This window comes from Trichoplusia ni, chromosome 17, assembly GCF_003590095.1.
Source record: "Trichoplusia ni isolate ovarian cell line Hi5 chromosome 17, tn1, whole genome shotgun sequence".
In the NCBI taxonomy this organism is placed as follows: Eukaryota; Metazoa; Arthropoda; class Insecta; order Lepidoptera; family Noctuidae; genus Trichoplusia; species Trichoplusia ni.
Window position 1 is genome coordinate 2,685,590 of NC_039494.1, and position 21,705 is coordinate 2,707,294.

General features: G+C 38.1%; 1 protein-coding gene across 1 annotated transcript in view; it reads left to right on the forward strand.

Annotated features, from left to right (window-relative positions):
* The window catches only part of LOC113502692 (rho GTPase-activating protein 100F), a 51,745-nt gene extending 32,257 nt beyond the window's left edge, over positions 1-19,488 (forward strand). Inside the window, exons 3-22 of the mRNA XM_026884344.1 lie at positions 7,489-7,624; positions 8,238-8,321; positions 8,822-8,920; positions 11,288-11,564; positions 11,731-11,860; positions 12,099-12,260; positions 12,384-12,524; positions 12,635-12,762; positions 12,850-13,312; positions 13,382-13,467; positions 13,547-13,698; positions 13,850-14,111; positions 14,355-14,614; positions 14,699-14,884; positions 14,986-15,202; positions 15,312-15,512; positions 15,594-15,875; positions 16,397-16,477; positions 16,750-16,862; positions 17,000-19,488. Of these exons, the coding sequence (XP_026740145.1) occupies positions 7,489-7,624; positions 8,238-8,321; positions 8,822-8,920; positions 11,288-11,564; positions 11,731-11,860; positions 12,099-12,260; positions 12,384-12,524; positions 12,635-12,762; positions 12,850-13,312; positions 13,382-13,467; positions 13,547-13,698; positions 13,850-14,111; positions 14,355-14,614; positions 14,699-14,884; positions 14,986-15,202; positions 15,312-15,512; positions 15,594-15,875; positions 16,397-16,477; positions 16,750-16,862; positions 17,000-17,602 (4,063 nt within the window). The 3' untranslated portion in view covers positions 17,603-19,488. The remainder of the gene's footprint in view (positions 1-7,488; positions 7,625-8,237; positions 8,322-8,821; positions 8,921-11,287; positions 11,565-11,730; positions 11,861-12,098; positions 12,261-12,383; positions 12,525-12,634; positions 12,763-12,849; positions 13,313-13,381; positions 13,468-13,546; positions 13,699-13,849; positions 14,112-14,354; positions 14,615-14,698; positions 14,885-14,985; positions 15,203-15,311; positions 15,513-15,593; positions 15,876-16,396; positions 16,478-16,749; positions 16,863-16,999) is intronic.
* Positions 19,489-21,705: the final 2,217 nt, after the last annotated feature.

Genomic DNA, 21,705 nt, shown 5'->3' on the forward strand with positions numbered 1-21,705 from the left:
TTTTCAACCTATAAGTAAGTTATGATTGGTGGTGGTGAGTAAGTTTTTTATCTGATAATGTGAAGATAGCGGTAGAATGATAGAAACGCATGCTGCGTGGACTGGTTCAAGGTGGCGCAAGATAGGGAATTGTGAAAAGATTATGGAAGGCCTTTGCCCAGTAGTGGGGCACAGGCTATGAAAATGTGCAAAATTAATAGGAGATGGATAATTGTAATATTATCTGTGTTTAATTTTAAGGATGTATTAGTTTTCAATGTAATAATGTAAGAACCAACTCTTAATAAGTCAAGTGATCAAAGATTTGTGGGTAGAGAATTCAATGCCTTCGATAATATTCTTTACTTGTAAGGGGTCAAGTCACTGTAATAAATATTCATGTGAAAAAAATAAACTACCTAAAACAAGGTACATGGAAGATGCATTTAAAAACTTTTTATGGCTCGTTCTAGTTCTCAAGAGGACATTAGTTTTAATTTAAAAGAATGAACTCATTTAAAAGTTCACGGTTTGACATATTTTTGTTGACTTTTAGATGCCAACATACTTAAATTGTAAAAAATGTACGACTTTAAAGATTTATGGCTCATAACTCCGCTAGTCAACTAAATAGTTTTACGAACCTTTTTTTCAAAGATTTATTATTTACATATATGTATATTTAATCAATACATATGTTATCACATTGCCCATACCCAAAGCAGCATAAACCATTTAACTATTCAAATAAAACAAATACACACTACTTCACAAAACTAATTACAATAACAAATTAATAGGAATTTAATTCTGCACTGCCAGTGGATTAGTCCCTTAATATTGTAATATATCTCATACATGCTCCGTGCATACTCTTAACATAATCTTCCGTCCTTGCTTATACGCCAAGCGTTCGTGCTCGCAATCTTTAACGGTATAATGAGAAACATTGGCATTCTTAAAAAAAAAGTTTCATTATAAAGATACAATCTATAAACAGGCAAACAATGATAAAAAGTTTTAATTACTTTACTTTTACGTGTATATTTAAATAACATGTAGATCATATATGAAAAACGGGCACACGGGCTACGTCTTAATAATGTTGCGGGTATTAAAAAGCCGTTCTAGGCAATATATAGTGCTATTACGTTTCCAAAATCATAATGATTGTATATTATTTTAAGACGTGTAGACCCTAGATGACGTCACTAACACGCAGTCATCCATATTTCAAAATCTGTTCCAACATTTTGTTACTGGCTGATATAAACTACGCCTAACTGTCAACGATGACAGATTGTAATGTTTTGTCTGTTGCTACGAAGGCATATTCATTTCTGACACAATTTAGATGATATAAAAGTTTTAAAATTTGTAGCAATAATGAGTATCTGCATAACTACAAACTTACTTTAAAAATCTGAAGTGGAGACTACTGTTAATACTAAAAAAATATCAAGGAATAATTACTTTTTTAAATACTTTCCACCGAACAAAATTTATGTCTAAAAGTTTAGTACTAAGTACAATAGCGTGATCCCATCAAAAGTTTGTGTTCATAAGAAACACGGTCGGCTGCGATAAAACGAACCTCATTTGTCAGTAATTCGACAGAATTTACTTACACAGAAACGACATTCATTTTTTGTCGTTCGAAGAAAGTTAATACAACTGTTACCTAGATAGGCACCAGTTATTTTACCATGTAGATAAAATGTTTGAGTAAGAGTTTGGCTTTTTTTAAACATTTACACTACTGTCTCTAACCAACTATCAACCAAGTAGTCGGGCAATCCCGATAAATATGCGTGAGTAAAAAGTTAAATATAAATTAAAATTTGAAGAGAAAGCGCAACATTTCCTCTCTATGTACACTCTATACCTCTTTGTACACTCGGTACACACCGTGCACCGTGTGTGACTCTCACAAGTGCCATTTTAAAAAACTATAAAATTCAAAACAAACCTTTACATAAACAACTCAACTTATATAGTCTTCAAACAACTTAATAACGAGTGATCCGATAAAGATAACCGCTTCGTCATAAAATCCAGCTTCAAGAACTAGATTACGAGCAAACGAGTCTAAGTGCCGCCGGACTAGTGCTCTAATAAAACCTAAGATTAGATTCCGGACGATATTGCGCCAGATATTGCATGACAGCCAACAGAAGTCTATTAAACCTCGTACAGAATATTAAAATATTTGCCAATTGAAAATCAGTCTTCTACCCTCGATGGAAGATTTGTTTTTGTTTAACTGGAGGCTATTCTTACGTCGTTGTGGATGCATATGCGGTGCGTTGGTAACTTGTCATTACATAGTAGCGCCACGTTGGCTGTGTAATTGCTTTGAAAACAGAAAAGGATGGTACGGGCTCACGGGCCGCGAGTCGTCGAGTTTAATCAGATTTTTTGTTGGTACTTTTTGTGGGCTATTTGCTGAAGAATGAATGAGTATTAGTAATGGGAATTATTAGCTTGCGGTACGAACACCTTTGAAAGGAAATTTCTTAGGACTGGATTGAGCTAACGCTGATATGAACTTATTTTCATAACTCTGATATAATTTTAAAATGAAAAGTTTTTTATTTGTATTCAGGTAACTAAGGCCAGTTTCAGGCGTAAAATACGATTTAAAAAAATATATAATTTATTCTATTAAATTTGTTTCGTTTGCTATGTTATCAACAACACAAATCTACCCACATACCTGCCAAATACACGGTCATGTAAACATGTAAAAATACAAAGAATAACATAAAAATACATATTGGAGTTTTGTGTTGTCTCCATGTTTATTTACAGCCAACTCCCACGTTGTAAAGCCACCAGGATTTTATCGAAATAGAGCGGATGCAACGACATCTATGTGGGGCGTCGGACTTTAGAAATGACTCTTCAGAACAATGTATCACAGTTTCTGATGCGAATAAACATGTCTGACGTTCCAATTCCAAATAGATTACGTACTCGGTACTCCATTTTCAAAACAACATCCATGATTTCTAAATTCAAATCAAACTTCGAAACAAAATATACCACACCGTACTGCAATTATATTCGACGTCAAACTATGACATATTGACGACAAATTAAACGGTTTTTTGTTGACGTCAAATTGGAATCGAAATTTAAAATGTATTTTGACAGTTTTTAGAACACAATGCTCTCGTAGTACGTACAGTGGGTGGGGTGTTGTGGGAGGGGTGTAGTCACCCTGCGGTATTCGGGGGCTTGCAACTGCAGTACAGTGACCTCATGCGTACGCGAGAGGGGCGCGGGGTGACGCGGAACTGGGTCAGGGCCCCTTCCCCTCGGCCCCCTACCCCGTACGATCGACCGCCAAAATTTTAACGCTCACACAAACGAAAATCTGAGTGGAAAGAACACAATGACGGATAGACAAATCATTATCCGATTTGTACACTCTGCTTTTGTTGGTTTTTACTTTGTAGAATGATAATATTTGAATTATCAAATCAGGGGCTTAGCCCCCTAACTCATCAAGTGTTTGTCTGTCATATATTTGAAGTCCGTTTTGGTCTAAACGGTTATCATATAAATTATTTATCTAACTATGAATGGTTACTTACATAGACCACCGATTAGAGTATTTAAAACATTGCGCCACTGACGACTGGCAACATTTTCCGGTAGTATTCTATTGCAGTATTATTAGTTGCAGAAACTTGTCGAAAAGGCGGTTCGAAATTATCTCAATAAATTCATTCATCACTTATGATTCAAGTTCACTATCGACGTAACAACTTTACTATCTATCCAAAAACATACCTACGTCATTCCAACCGCAGTTTTTCATTCATCATTCATTTATCCCGGCTCTCCCGACTTAAACGATCCTCTTTTTCTCGTGATGTAAGAGGCGATTAAGGGAGTATGTTAATGAATGGCCAGTAGTACCCAGTGTATCCACTTGTGTTTCGATGACGTCATCCATTCAGCTGTCAGTCGAACAAAACGAATTTGAGCCTGCTTTAGCATGTTCTACGTCACTGATTAATTAAGTACAGCGAGATGTGTTAGAAACTATTTTCTTACTTGTTTCGGTATTCAAAAACAGTTTATGAATACCTGTGTGATTTATTATGTTATACTAAAAAAATAGATTCAGTACGTATGTACAGAAAAACTTATACAAACGGCTTTTCAGGAGTGAAATAAAGCGTATTATCGAGAGAGAGCGAGTATTGGGTCGCCGTGTCATCTCATGATAAAGGACTCCCGTTGTGTCCGAAACTAGTTTGGCTATCTGTTCTTAAATAAATTATACTGAAAACAAGTCACGAATGTAATTATAAGGATACAGATGTATAAAATGTATCATCAAATATAAAGTTTTTTAAAACAAATACAAGAACACATGAATTTTAATTCATTAGTGCATTCGTAGACAATAGACTTTCCATCGATCAATACTCAATAGTCTAATTTTAAAACACATTACATTATCCAAGATATATATCTCTAAGCAGGTAGGTACACATAGACCACCTATTTCATCAAAATGTTAATAATCTAAAAGCCGTGTTTACTCAACATTTCAAAGGAAACCCAACAAGGTCTTTAATCTCTATTTATCTTTAAAATGGCTTTTCTATCGGTATTTCTTCACACCGTCGTTCCATATTGAAATGGGATGTGACAATATTACTGGAGGAGGATACGGAAATAAGAATGCCGGGAATCTTCGAGAAGTAATAATATTTGAATGAAAAGGGTTCCGTATTTGTAGGTGCAGTACAGTTTCCCACATAGCACGTTATACAGTCACTCTAAAAGTTTCTTTATTGTAATTCCGGAAGACTGTTTTTCGTTTGTCACTGATCTGAGTTAACGGATAAAAAATTTGACGTCATCCATAAGCAAGAAAAGAATGATGGCTAAATTAAAGTGGTATGATAAGTGTTAGCTGGACTTAATGATTTTAGATGAAGCTAAGTTATAACTGGTGGCTAAGACAATTGCGGCAAAATCTTGGAGATGGGAAGATGATATTAAAAATATTAGGTCTGTAGTGGAAAGATTCAAAGGAAAAGAGACAGAGGAGAATGGTAGAGTCCTACCCAGAAGTAAGTAACTCAAGGTTAATGATGATCGTGATTAGAATGACGATGATGCGCCCCGCGGTTTTCCTAAAGATGGGTGACTGCTTTTATAAGTATCGAGGATAATTCCACCGCCATTCGTAAGCAATTGCGTATTTGACAAAAAAATCACAACTCCATCAGATATGTAGATTTATTATTTTATTTATGATATTAATAAAAACAGGCAAGGATTTTTTTAATCTAGACTTTGAAAACTGAAGCATCGTTATTCGTATTATCGTCTTAAAACATACCAATAAGGACGATTTTGGCGAATCCATTTTCGATATGAAGCACGGTAAAAAGTATTTAAATGTACACATCACATTAATATTGTGTTGTTCATATAAAGTTTAACAAACTTTTTGATGTTTGATTGTGGTCAATGTAACTTGTTTCGAAAGCAGACAATGATAAAGTTTTTGACAAAGGCTTGTATATCACTAGTTTTCGATATTTCAATTGTATTTGTTGTTAATGTTTTATAACTGGTAATATTTTTTGTTTTTATTTTATTTTATTGTAAGTATAAACTTTATGCAGGGACATTTCATTTGTAGTTTATCAAACTGGCGATTTGAGTGAGTTTTTTTTCCCTTGCTCAGATCGATCTGGTACTTTCTTCAAGTTATCATTCACTAATTACATGACAGGAGAAAAATCCAGAACTAAAAAAAATATTCTTGTCCTTTCCAAAATTGCTTTATTTCCAATACCTATCTCATTATACATGTATTGCGTTATGACAATGAGGCACGTACTTAATTTCATGTAAAGACGTTCAATGGCCTATTTCTTTCATACATCCAATATATCGATCTGATAAGCCAATGCTAATTAGTTTATTTAAAACGCATTTGGTGAGAAATAGTTATCCATTTGATAATATTTATTATACTTATAGTGTTTTGTTATCCAATAATATACCTACGAACAACGTTAATCTCAAAAACTACTGGTTCCTTTTGTGTTTTAACTCTAATTATGGAAATAGGTTACAAGCTATAAAACATTAGAGTAACAAATTACAAAGCCAACATAATTGACCTTTATTTTTTTCTATAGACACTCAGCCCATCTAATGAAATATTAATTTCTAATTCAAATTATGTCGACTTTTGGTATTGTCTAAGACCTTCGCTCATAATATACAAATATTAATAAATATATTATTGTAAAGTTTAACCCTTTCAACACAAGACATGGATCGATAGAAGCTCACCTTGACATAATATACATCGATAAAACATATTTATATTACAGTGAGATGTATTGTTAACATAATAATATCAAATAGGATAGACAGGAAAACGTTACGTCAAACTAAAATGCTTTTCAAACTTTTAAAGTTATGAATTACTATTCACTATTGTCATTAAAGACAATACCAAAACTTCAGATTAAAAAAAATCTAAAAACCCACGTTTTTATATGTCACTCCATGTAAAATCCGAAATCACTCCAGCCATTTTTATAGTTGTGCATTGCGATATCATGGGGTTTGAAGCAACCCCGAAAATTTTAGCCTACTAGCTTATTGGGAACAGGAGCGGGGACGACAAAAAATCAAAAAAAGAGAGTATATATAAACGTGAGAAAAATGAAAATACAATTTTAGTCATCATTTTGTCTGATACTTCCTTTTGTTACGATAAATGAAAGCTAAATATTATTAAAACATCTGAAAGAAAGCTACCTACGTTTCCATATTCGAAGGTAAAACAATCAACTTCTAAATAACGCGAAGAAACAAAACACAGCCTCGGATAGAACACTAAAATGCACACGCTCATTCTCGTGAGCAAATATCCCAAGAAAAATGAGGCTATTTATTACAAAGCCGCCTACATACTTCAACTTTGTAGACTGTTTACGTTCTAATATATTAAGTAATAGCGTCACTTACAGACCTTACGACTGAAGAGATTGAGTTATAAGTACTCGGGCCCTACTACCATACCTAGAGTAATACTTTTGTAATCGAGGAAAAGAGATGCCGCTATATGCCTTGTAGAGCGCTTTCTCGCTTTGACAATTGCAAAATTCTTATTTTAAAAGGCAGTAGTAGACCCCCAGGACGTTTATATTCCATTTTCGTGACTTCATTTCTGCCACCTGTGCAGAATAACTTTTTTTCTCAGCAAATTTTTAGACGTGGGAAACCATTTGCTCTCATTATTCATCATCATCTACAAATTGTATATTCTAGCTAGACTGATTTTTATCAAACATTTCTATATGGACACTCTCAAATAATTCACCTTTAAAACAAAATTAATTAAACTATAATCGCTCAATATGGAGATATATTACCACCTCTCAATCTGTTATGGTACCACATACAAACAAACGTATAATACCCCTTGTTTTGCGTGTTCTCGTACTGATGTATATTTTGTGATTGTTATCAGGAGAACGGGCGCGCGGCGCCGGACCTGACGGCCTCGCCGGGCCGCGCGCCGCCCGGACCGCCGCAGCCGCCGCGCGCCAACCACGCGCCCCCCTGCGTGCTGCAGCCAGACTTCCGAAAGGTAACCCATACAAACACAAACCAAGCTCTCATTTATTAAGAATACATTTATTCTTATATTTTAAAATAAAACTCCTTAATATAAAAATAAAAAGCAGTTTATTTCAATGTCTAACATTCGCATAAATATAAGAAACCACTTTTACATTTTCATAGTAAGTAGATATAACACTTGGCATAGCCGGGTCAAAAAAAAAAACAGCGTGATGCTAGGCTACATATTAAAGCCATTGACGACAAAAAATACGTTGCCTATTCTATTTCAGGTAATCCAAATTTAAAATCAACGATTTCGTTTTTTGCCAGTAACATGACAAGGTGTGATAAAAGTATTTAAGCTTTTTCAGATCATAATAAATAGAAAGGGTCTGCTATGAGTTATCGATGTTGCTAGGCAAATCGTTTACCATTTTCTTGTTGTACATTTTTGTGGAATCTTTATCCTAAGTACTGACTACCGCATTCATTTAATTTTCAGCTGAATTTGAAGCCGTGAACCTTACAAACCCTAGTACTACTCAGGCAAAGAAAATAGAAGTCTTCTTGGAATCAAAAAGTGAATATGCATATCCAACTATTATATTATTATTAAAGTTAGTCCATATCATCCACAGGTATCAGGAGTGAGCAATGAAATATTCAGGCAGATTGAAATGGTGGAAAATGACCACGATTCCACAACCGCCGCGGCGCTTGAGGTCAGTACCGAGTCATTTACGAGTAATTTGAGTTCACAAACAAGTATTTAAAGTATTTCTAATTGGTAACGAGACTTTTACTTACTTACGAGTTACTTAATTAAAGGTATTTAAACACATGACAATTAAGTCTCAAACTAACAAAAGAAATTAAAGTTCTTGATCAGTTTTTGTTCACGTTATATTGATTAAGTCGAAGTTGCCTATGGGTAAGGTTACAAGTGTATTTACTGCTCAGATTATTTTGCTTTGAAACTAAAATTATGTCAATTAAAAGAAGAAATAAATGATTAAACACCTGCCTTCTACTTTTACGCATTTAACATGAAAACATTGTAACTGAAATTAACTCAAATTATCAAAACTGTCTCCATAATTCAGTAACCGACTTAACTATAGCTTCCAGCAAAAAAATAAGTCCAAAATACGAACAAAAATGCCGTTATCGACTCCAAAGGTTTGTGGAGCGTAGAAAATATATGTGGTCGTAATGTTTACAGGCGGTGGAGCGCCGCGGCGAGATGATCGTTCGGATCCTTGAAATCAGACAAGTGGGCCGAAACAATATTGAAGCCGCCAAGAAATTCTTCGCATTACAGGTAATGTACTTATACGGCAATACGGTATTATATTATAACGCTTTGTGTACACAGCGTAGTATATAGGTACTTGAAAAATCATTGGCTTTTGAAATTGATTTTTAGGGATCTATACTCAATGGGTAATAATGATAATAGTTCTAAGAATAAATACGTATATAACCGTCTTCAAATGAAAACTACTGACCTAAACTTGATGAAATTGGTATGGGACCAATTGACAGCCTTACGTTAAATAAAAAAAAAACTAAGTCAGCATTGAGTAAGAATGCTTATTTTTTTTTCTGTGCAAAGCATTAATAATTAAATTTCCTGCTAGTTTTGAATTCAGTTGACACAGATATAAGGCGAAATGACGTTACCACACACCAAGATCTTTAATTTGATACTGTCGCGGTCGTCAGTCATTGGACATACTCGTTATTGAAAAATTGGATCCATGTCTTATACAAAAGTGTCAATTTTTGCCTTTTTTTCTCAAGAAATGTTCAGCCCTCTTAAACACACTTTTCGTCAGTACATTTTGCGTCTCACATCTAAGCATACAGTGTATAGTATCGCAGTGTGAATGTTGCATTAGGCAGGATAACTGTGGGAACCAGTCAACTGGTGTGGATAAGCCAAATAATCACAGCTTATGGTGGCGTTGTGTTGCGAATACGAGTTATCTGCTGCTTGTGGTAGACGTATGCGGTTCGAAAGAATTGACTGACGTATTTTCAGGCCTAGTTAGATTATCCGTCTTTATATTTTTTAATTTTTCTTGTAGATGAGAGAAACACCTGATTAAATGATCGCGGCAAAAAATATAAGATACATATTCTTTTCATTGTCTGTACAATAAAAATGTCGAATTTATTGTTAACTGTTATTAGTCCAATTTATGTGTGCGGCAAAAATAAAAAGTACTTGAACATTATTAATAATAAAATATCTATTGGATTAGATTTATCAATCTGCATCTTCTCCTCGGTTCGATAAGTGTCGGTAAGGAATACCAAAATCTTTCACCTCGAAGTAAAATCATTCATGCAAGAGCAGCAGTAATATTTACTGTATGAAAGGAAGTTTTTACTGCCAGGAGTATTAGTTGAATACCTTAGGATACGAAGACAAGTTGTTCTAGTTCATGTTCGTTCTAAAGGCAAACTTGTTTGTCAGTAACAATCCGTTTCTCAACCATAAATTAATGTACTTGAGTGAAACAAACAAGTTCTTGCCGTCTCCAGTAAGTTGTAATAGCAAAACTAACAACAATAAATTAAACACAAATCGCTTGAATACGGGCTCGCATGGTAACAATGAGAATAAAGTAGGGGAATGTTCTAGACTACCATACGTGTAGGCATTTACATTTCTCCAAGCGTTGAAGCTGCTCAAACGTATTGAAATGACAAGTCCAATTCACGTCACCATTCCAAACTTAATGTCCTGTCATTCGAAGTTTTCTTTTTGAATGCGATGTTGCATTGTTTAGACTTTTAAAGATGTAAAAAAAACAAATAGCGCTGTGGTAGATCCAGCAGTCTTTAATAAATTTTGCTCTACTGTAGTTAATTTTAATGAATTTACCGAAGAATAGTGGTTGCTATAATGAGAGTATTGTCAAGATTTAACCCTTTTTTCAAAAACACCGGTCTTCTCAGGTAATTTTCCCGCTCCATTGACCTGAATAGTGGCTCGTAACCTAGTGCGGGTCCCACTGTGAAAGAACGCTACTCTAGTGAACCCTATTGTTCAGCCTGCCTGCCCTAGATCGCAGGGAATGTGAACGCAATTTAGTCTTGGATTGTTGGGATGTGCAGTACGCTTCATACCACAGCGCTATGTAATATTGTCGACTATAGATTCTGTGGTTTATTCCATTTGCGGTTCCCTTGAATTGCAAGCGGTTGTACAACACAATACTATTGTGATCGTAGGCGTCAAATTGCTTTTGGGAATGGAGCATCTAGGTACAATGAATACACTCATATTTCTCTGCAAAATTGCACTGTCACAGGAAAAGTACGAAGTTTCGTCTTTTTCCAGAGTCCCGTTAGATTTATAACTCTGGTATTTAGAGCTTGGAATTTCGTGTTGAATTTAAGAGCATAACTTTCACTAATTATACAATTTAAGCACAAGATTCTAGGTTATAATACTAACATAAAGAATTCACCCAATTTGGGCGCGTAACCAAAAAATATAAACTTGAAAGGTCAAAATATGTCGAGTATTTAGGTCGGAAATAGGGATTTTACTGAAATTTAACATTTTTGTAAGAATAAAGGACAAAAATATGCTTCAATTTGTGTACCTCCAAAAAATAATGGTCAGCTTTAGCTCATCTTATTATTCTCATTCACGTGGTGTACTCGTTCACAGGACTCCCGTCACATAGTCCAGCTAGTGGAAATAGTTAAGCGTCCCGGCCAGACCTTAGGGCTTTATATCAGGGAAGGTGACGGGGGAGCTCGAACGGACGGAGTCTTCATATCCCGGATAGCACTGGAATCTGCCGTCTACAACAGCGGCTGTCTCAAAGTAGGAGATGAGATTCTGGCTGTGAACCTGGTGGATGTCAGACGGATGTCTTTGGATGACGTCGTGATCATCATGTCGATACCAAGGAGGTTGCTGCTATGCACGCGGCAGAGGAAAGGTAAAGTTACTATGATTTTGTCGAATAATCATTAATAACTAAAAGTTTAAACTATTAAGTTACTGTTTCCCAAATCTGTTGTACTCTTGATCAGATGAAATGATGAAAATGAAAATTCTAAGTACTTCTCTAATGTTTTAACTAATTATAATGTTTAACGGCACAGGTAAATCAGGACCTGGCTCTCCATCGATGCCACGATCGGAGCACAAACCGCCGCCCGTAGTGGTGCTCAAGAGAGACTGCCGCGACGATGACGACAGAGACAGGGATCGAGTGGATGGACTGTATTCACAGTAAGTGTCCTTGTTAAAAAGTCGAAAGAGAAAATTGTGTAGATTTTAATGGATCAAAAAACAAATCCTATCAAAAGAAAATGTCTTGCGAGTAGTTGCGAAAGTTTCACAAGCTCAGGAAAACATATATTCGGATGACGATTGATATACAACATTGTTAAAATTATTGAAGAATGTAATACCTAATTTTTGCCTAATAAATCAAAGTAAAGTAAGATAAATTGTTTTACTTCATCAGGCATGGGACGTTGCGTTCTGCGGGCCCTGGTGGAGGAGTTCGACCAGTTGGTGACGGCCGCGAGGAAAGAAGTCGTCTCCAACTCGGCGCCCTCTCTCCCGACTCCACAGCACTGGATCTTTACTACAATCCAAGGCCACCTTCAGACCATTCTACTTGGAGGTAAACTTCTTACAAAAATATATGTCATTTCGTGGCAATTTTTTATAAGTAATCCCAGAAAAAAAGTTGTATAAGTGTAGTAATACCAAAATAAAAAGCTTAAGTCTAAAATTGATTTCACAGTTATCGTCCACCTCCACCAGTGATAACTGAACAGCCCAAGTCACAAGCGACGCACTTTGTTCCTTACGAGCGATCTTATCCAAACACTTTGGATAGTTTAGCTGAGAAAGTCCACTCTTTCTATCCAGCTGACAGCGGCAGGTATGATAGGTACTTAAAAACTTACTACTACTTATTTAGTTTTATATTCTACTACTGAATCTCTCTATGTAGTTAAATGAGTATTCTGACCTTCTTTTTTAATATTTCAGTACTCGTTTCGGGGGTCGAGTACCAAGATCGGGCTCAGAACAGCAATTGCCAAGAGCGGAGACTCATTCTGACTTTGGTAGACATTCCTTGCTGAGATCTAGCTTAAAAGCTTCGGCGGCTACTGGGGGTAAGAACTTTATATCGTACTAAACTTACCGAAAATCTTGATATTGCTTATTGTATATTGTACTAACAATATCTGAAAATTTTACAGCCTCAAGTTTAAGATACAACCAACGATACGGTGGTGTAGGCATGCCTGGCTCTGGTCTCTCAGGCACTGGACTAACCGACTCCGGTTTGGCTGGATCTGGCTTAGGCCCCGGTCTTCCTTCAGGATTATCTACAACTGGACTCAGCGGCCTAACTGGTTCGAGCCTCGTTGGCTCTGGCTTGACAAGTTCTGGCCTCGGATCAGCGTTGGGTGGAACTGGACTCGGCTCGGCACTTACAGGGGGATATGGAACCACTGGTTTAGGACTGCCATCCTACAGCAGTAAATTTGGAACAGCTAGAAGGAACCGAAGTCTGGACTACTCTTCAGACACGGAGGCTACGGCTCCTACTAGAACTCCATATTATTCAGGGCTGAGTGGTTACAGGAGTAGCACTTTGGGAAGGGACATTGGATCGAAGTTTAATTCACTGCCAAGGGATGTGAGGGGCACTGGACAGAGGTAAATATTGCTTCAATTTGATAACCATGTTAAAGCGAATGTTTTTATAATTTTTATTCATCCATATAGGTTGGGTCTTAGTAGGCGTGCAGGAAGTGTTCTCCAAGATGAACCAGAGCCTTTGTCATCGCGACTGGATCTTCGTTCTTCCAGGGGTGAGTGAATAAGCTAAATCAATTTGACATTAGAAAATCATTAAAGAATTATCCTGTTAAAGGATCATTTCATTAACAGGTCGTTTACCGTCCTCTCCTTCAGTATTTACATCGGACGAGTACAGGGCGTGGCTGTCCCGAGCGCCGTCAACTAGCGCGCTCTATGAGACCTTGCGGCCAAGACTTCCAACACACTACTCTGCTGAAAACATCCATGACGCGCTCAAAAACGTAAGACTTACAAATTACATATAATTATTACTGTAAATTACATGACTGCCTATTAATAAATTTAATTTGACTTTCATGACTCTATCATTCAAATAATAAAGAAAAGTATATATTGCCAAACATTATAATTCTGAATCTGAACATCTTACAGATGGAAAGCGGTAGTCGATTCGGGTCATCATTAGGCCTGGCAGGTCGTCGGGTAGAAAGACCACGTCATTTACCCGCGCGCTCGGTTTCATCTCAGCAACTTGGGGCCACGCAGCAGTTAGGTGCGGGAGCGGGAGGCTCACCTTCTGCTCGTCGCGTCAGGCAGCTGCTGGAGTTAGGGTCACGCTTCAACTGTCCCAATCCAAGCCCAGTGCCGACGCCAGGGTCTCGTCATCAGAGACACCTTGACATCAATCCAAGCGGTACGTAAGAATATCTATTCTTAGGCAAAATGTTTCAAAAATATTTCTTTACTTGTGTTTAATTCGATGATATACTATAGCTTTGATATGAGCTAGCTCTGATGTGATCCATTTAAGGTAGTGACAATTGTTTTTCTTAAGACGTTATCACGAGCAAATAAGTCAGTAAATCGACTTTATAAACAACAGATTTTTTTTAAACTAATGTACCCATAATTATATATTTTGTGTACTTTTTTACAGAGTTCCTAAAATACAAAGTCGAGAAACCTACAACTGGAGGTCTTTCTGCGTCAATGACGGGTCTTTCGCGGTTATCTGGTGGTATATCGGGCATGCTGTGGGTGCATCTGTTAGCGGGACGTGGTTTACGTCCATCAGCTTCTGGTGCATCCCCAGGATCGCCTCCATCGGGCCCTCTTGCTCCACAACAGCCACCCGTTGCACCCAGAGACTTGTACTGCGTATTGGAATGCGATCGCGTGCATAAAGCTCGTACTGTGGTAAGTTATATGTTTGATCAAAAACAATCTCATGTTATGTTGTTTTCCAAACGCTTAAAATGTTGTATTGTAACTGTGTTCTAGGTACGTACTGGAGAGCTTCAGTTTGACTGGGACGAGTCATTTGAACTGGATTTAGTAGACAACCGGCAGCTGGACGTTCTTGTCTACTCATGGGATCCGCAGCACCGGCACAAGTTGTGTTACCGTGGAGCCGTGACACTTCCAGACTTGTTATCCCGCGCTCCTGCTCATCAGCTCGCTATAAAGGTAGAAAAGGCGGACAGTTCTGACAAAGTGAAGTACATTTGTCTTGTTCTGAGTCCACCCTCATTAAGATTTTTTTTTATTTAACTTTATTATGTATTTAGATGGAACCGCGCGGCACTCTCTACGTCCGCGTGAGACACACGGAACCGCATGATCTCTTCCGAAGAAGAACGGCACCAGCTCGTGGAGCACCACTCTTTGGAGCTGAACTAGAAGCGGTAGTGTCGAGGGAACCACGACCATCACACGCCCCACCCGTACCGCTCATAGTCAGGCGCTGTGTAGAAGAAATTGAAAGACGAGGATTGGATATTATCGGTGAGTAGAAATTGACAAGCTAGAGTCTGTCCTTGGCGCAACACCTATCTGGAAATGTAACTTGTCTCTTTTGAAATATATCTTTAAGACAACTTTTTTCAAATTCTAGGTCTTTACCGCCTTTGTGGGTCGGCGAGTAAAAAGCGCATCCTTCGAGAGGCATTTGAGAGGAATGCACGTGGCGTAGAACTGGCTCCAGATTCAGTACCAGACATCAACGTTATTACTGGTCTCTTGAAGGACTACCTGAGGGAGTTGCCGCAGCCTTTGTTCAGTCGCTGTCTGTATCAGATGACACTTGATGCCCTAGGTATGTATTAAAATTAAGGAAGATGGTTATTTACCGAGTCAAACGTTGAAGTCATATTGACATCGTATATTTTGTCTTCAGGTGTATGCCTCCCAGACGATAGGGAAGGTAACGCTCGACTTATGGCTTCGATAGTCGAATGCTTGCCTAGGGCTGCGCGATCCACTTTAGTATTCTTACTGGACCACTTGGCTCTCGTGGTCGCTGCTCAAGACCGAAACAAGATGTCGCCGCAACACCTCGCCGTGGCTCTTGCTCCACCATTGATGCTGCATTCACAGCCACCTACGGAACTCGACTATCAGAGACCAATACATGTGCTGCAATGTCTTCTGCAAATTTGGCCACCGCCTAAACGTTCAGGTAATGTCATCTCCCATGTCAATTATAGTTTAAGCTAAGACTTAAGAGAAGAAATCTGAATTAAATTGGAAATGCTAATCAGCTACGCTGGTCACATGTCAAGCTATTAAACTTCACGGGCCTTGACGACTCTGATTTATGCACATACGACCATTCACATGCTGGTTGCTTGTACACAGATCGAATGAATAGAATACGCACTGATCACTTGTATTCATAAGGAAATAGTCCCAAAACACACTTAGACAACATTCCACTCTGCACGAAGCTACTTTTCACCTGTTGCTATTTAGTTTTCTATTCCCAAATCTAAGCTCGTAACTTGTTAATCAAAGATGTTTGAAGCGAACTCAGAAAATTATGAAACTATTTAATTAAATTCTTATTAAAAGCCCTTAAGGCCTAGACATAAAGTTGAAAATGCATGCTAGCCGTAGCTATACTATACTTATACACTAGACAAATAATACTGAATGTCTAAAGGCTAAGCGGTACCTTAACGCATGTATGTTTGTAGACAGTTCGGCGCGGCGAGCCAGTAACCGGGCCGCGTGGAAACAGAGTCAGTGCGTCGCAAGCGGGCTCACTCACCCTCCCCCCAGGTATACATAAAATACTTATTTTATTCTGCCAGAAGCAGAATGAATAGAGAAGTAGTCTTTCTAGAAATCAAATAGAAAAAAGCCAAAGAAGATATTGAATATAAGTCTTTCTAAAATTTTCCTTTCATTTTTGTTTTACTTTCCCATTCTGGCACCGATTTTCTTCCACATTAAATCCCACGGTCACTTTACCAAGTTTGATGTTCTGTTTATTGTTGGTAGTCTTAAGAAAACGATAATGTCCTCGAGGTTGATACGCATGTGGTTTGCAGGCCGAGTTCCGCCCTCAGTCAGTCCATATCGGCCTCAAGTGGCAGTATCAGCAGCATCTCCGCCGCCAGCTCTCTCGGGTCGGCCCGCGCCAGACCGCTCGCCGCCCGCACATGTAAGACACACTCCATTATTTGACCATAACTGCATTTTACCACCATAGAAAAAAGCTTTATCCATTATACTAGTTGCTTAATTGCGAGAGTTTCTGTTGTTTTGTGTTCGGCTGTTTATTTTTATATTTTCTCTCAGGTTCTCTCATCAGTCAGGGCAGGCCAATATCGTCCGCAGTCGCCTCTTCGCGGCCCACTACCCGCTCCGCCTCGGTCCCGTCAGGTGACAGTGTCCTCGCCCGGCTCACCCAGCAGTAGCTCCGGCAGCCACAGCCCGGCGGACACTATCAAGCACGGAGGATCCGTGTCCTCTATCCTGCGGCAGCCGGAGCGCGCCGCATCCCCGCGGTCGTCGCCGAGGTCCTCGCCGCGAGCGTCGCCGCGGGCGTCACCGCGTGACTCCCCGCGTACTAGCACGCCGCGGGAAGCCCGGGAACACGCGTCTAGGGAATCCTCCCGGGAGCACACCCCGCGAGAGAACTCCCGCGAGCACACGCCGCGCGACACGCCCCGGGAGCACACACCGCGCGAGGCGGGCCCGCGAGAGTCGCCGCGCTCGGTGATCCCGGGCACGTCGGCGGGGCTGGCCGTGACGCTGAACTCGCCGGGGCGCGCGGGCGCGGGCGGCCTGAGCCCGCGCTACAGCTCCACCAACCCGTTCCTGCAGCAGTACGACGCCGACGAGGAGGCCGAGGCGTGGCGCGCCGCCGACATATTCTCCTCGCCCTCCACGCACGCATAGTGCTCGTAGCGAATTGAGATTTTCTAGTCAATTTTTTTAATCGAATCGAAAGAGTGCTACGATTCCGCTGTATATTATGTTGTTTATTCGACGAGCGTGGTGCGCGTTCGTGTAATGTTTGTTATATATAGAGCGAGTTACGATGTATATTACTGTGAGAATGTATACATACATGCTGAGGCGCGAGGCGTCACGCCTCGCCGGCCGCCGGCGTCCCGCCCCGTAGCCACTATAGTGTTTATCGTATTGTATTGTACATTGTATATAATAAACGTATATGTAGGTACGCTCCAATTTTGTACCATTCGGGCGGAACCGCGGCGGGCGGCCCGCGGCGCTACACACATCATCCCACATATCAGAGACTTGTGTACGGAACCGACACCTCGAAAGATGGCCACAGAACAGAATTAACAAATCAGCTTCCACAAATAAGACTAAATGAAAATCCATTAAAATAACTATAATATTTATGATCAATATTAAGTGTCGACGACGGACACAAGTCAGTAGCTCGAGTAGGGAGAGTGTATCATAGATCAGACGTACGGACTGTCTTGAGACTGAGACCATATCAGAGTAGCTCGTAGACTCGAAGGATATCCGTCGTAGAACGAGCGATTACGTCAATATTGGAAAACGTCTAGCAAACGCAAAGCTGTTGTGAATGTTAAAGTACTATTTAAATAATCCCCGTTCTTTAATAACGTAATAAATATATAACAATATATTGTAATTAACTATACCTAGTGTTAGTAAAGCCTTTTTACGAGTCGCTAATTCTATGAAGGAATGGAATCAATTCCGTTTGGATCGGTCGCATTCTCAAGATCAGAGGCGATGTGTTCCAAGTTCGAATAACAAGACGATCTGAGAGTCTAATATAGAAAATATGTATTCGAAAATGTACGTTAGCATTCGAAATTTGAAAACATAACCTCAGTTCTTATAACTAGCGTCTGCTAGACATATAAGAGTGGGAGAAATCGACCAATGACAGCACTGATCCTTATCTCACTGCCATGATTGGTCCATTTATAATAGAAAGCATATTAATTATACACTTCTTTATATGTCTGTCGGAGGCAACACGGTTACTTTATACTTTTGAGCGACACTTCAAGACAAAATTTTGTTATTAAATATTAACTGTTTATAAAAATAGCATTGCACAAATAACACGACTGATATGGGACACAAAATGTTTTTGATACTTTTTACTTTTTGTACCTGTTCCTCGTTTGTAATATTGAATACCTACTAGGGCTTCGTTGGAGAACCTCGCCTTTGCTGTACCTCTATAAAATAAAATTAAATCAGTATTCGTTCACGAATTCCCTTTATTCTAATTCATTGTACAAATGTTCGTGTAAAACGTCTTGAATCTGAACTGTTTCCATAAAGGAATTCGTGTACGCGTCATAGTTACAATATCTTATATGAAGGCTGAAAATCGATGACAATATGTAGATGTATTTGAATCGATCGTACGAATTGAATGATCGAACGATCGCCTTCATAAAGATTTTGACAATCGGTTTGTATTGCTGGACACTCAATGTTTTAGATGTTGTTTATAATGTGTGGAATGATAATTTAATTGCAAATATATAAATATTAGATAATAGAGGGGTTATTACACTAAATATAGTTAAAGGGTATGATCACAGTGGATCACATTGATCAGAATACATGTTTAGTATAGTTCAAATAAGTTCTTCGTTCGATGGATGGTTAATATAAATATTTTGAGGTATTTAAATTGTTTCTCAATGTCCTGACGATCTGGAGGACGTTGTTCTAGTTGTGACTGTTATCACGATAGTTGTCCGTCAATGCGAACCGATGCCTTCACTCGCTGCGCCTTACTCGACCTAGTAAATTATGAGCTTCATTTAAATATACATTATATAATCGTAAGACAATGTAATCGAAGTAGGTATAACGCCTATTACGTAATAATTTAGAGTTTGATACGATTGATCATTACCCGTTCACATTTGTTCAAGACTAAGGCGTAGTGTTTGAATGTGTATAGCTGTACGGGTGTCCACATGGCTTATGTTTCGTCAAAACAGTTTCTTACTGTCACTATGACCAACCACCAAGTTTCGTAATCACACACAAATATAAAGTAGATTTAGGTTGAGAAACAAATCGTGAATTAATACATTGTTAAACAGCCGTTATTATGCCAATATATTAAATAATAACGTGTCATAGAATTTATATATAATCAATATTTAAAAACATATATAAAGGATGAAAGCTTTAGTCATTACGTAGATAGGGTGAAATTCATCTTGTCAATTACAGTCTTTTGACTATTAAGTATTACGACAGTATTATCTATTTACAAACAGTCGAGGTCATTCAGTGGAGAACTGGAAAATTCGACAGTCGAAAGTACTTGAGTCACTGTTGTTCGTATAGCCGACAGCAAAATATAGACAGCTCTTTATTTATTTCAAGGGGTTTGTATTTTGTTGTCGTTGGCTGTACTGTTGGGAGTAGTGACAGTAAGAGCTGAAGAACAAAACGTATGTGATGTGAGCACGTTCTAAATGTTGTGAGGAGCTTGAGGTGTCGCTCGACAGTGCTGTAGCCAGCCGCGACTGCGGCGGTAGTGTGTAGTGACTACGGCGCACGGCTTCAGTTGGCTTCGAAGGGGCAATAATTCTGAGAGATTACACTTAGGTTACATTGTAATACAGTTATTACATGTCTTTGTAATTTTAGCACTTGTTAGAATCCATCTATAAATAAATTAATTTATTGAAAATAAAACATATTATACACGATTAGAGTTACATATTCATTGTCTTGGTATCTGCCCGCCCATGTATCTTGTATTATAACGAGGATTTTTAAAAAGATTTTAATAGATATATTCCAAATTTAAATGAATATAACGATTTAATCAAAGCGAACTATTAGAGTAGATAAATAATTTCATAATGATTTTATATTGTTTTGTTGATATACACAGTGATAGAGATTTTATATGCAAATTGATATATTAGTGTGAATGTATTGAATAACTTTTGTTACACGATTTTTTAGAGTATATCATTTGGCCTACGTACAAACTCAATACGACTACTTAAAATACATATAAAGTTTAGAATATCGTGGTTTTTCTATATCTATTCGAAATTTTCTTCTCTATTGTTAGATTTTATGATGTTACAGTATGATATGAGATAGCCAAGTGAAGTTCTCTCAAAGTTGGTGCCGCTGCAAGTTTGTGTTGCGGGGCCGAGGTCCCTCTGATAATATCAGTATTTCGACAATTTGGTAAAGAGTAGCGTTACATACGTGTACTAAAGTAAAGTAAACGCCGCCTGTACCTGTACCGGGCGGCTGGAACACACGAAAATAAATAATACGACGTTATATTCGTTTCATTTATTGTTTCCTGACTTGACTTATTCCATTTCGTTATTATAGTAAAATAAGCTTGTACATCATTTTGTGTTTTGCACACACAAACAATAAAATTGGTTAAATAGCTCTACAATACTTTGATAAATTAACATTTATTATACTGGCTGAGTACTGATTAAAAAATATACTCCTATATGAAGCCACGTCAAAAAACACTGATGAATGTTTTTTTCATTTAAAATAGCACCCTTTAGAGGTACTGCTATTATCCAAGTATATACTTTATCAATTAATTTGGGAGTGCATTAGGAGAGTGATAAAAGTTGGTAATGGATACTCTGATTTATATCTGAACTACAATAAAAACATCTGAAACATGCATCTTCAGTAAAAAAGAAACTATGATGAAAATCCTTATAGACACCCGACTCCTGGAGGAAGGAACCGGGTAGAGTCAGACTCTTACTGACGAAACCTGAATCCATGTGCCGAACGCAGTTTGGTCGCTGCGGGGCTATGCGATGCTTTTAATCACCAACAGCCTAAACGCATATACGAAAGAAACCGAGTACTCTTCCGAAATCATGTGAAAATAGTTTTTTTAACCATAAAGGTAAATAACTGAATGCTGTATGGATATCTATGAGTTCACGGCAGTTTTATTTCAGTAAGTTTTTTTTTCAGCTGTTAACAAGGTGTTATCAGCGCACTCTTTT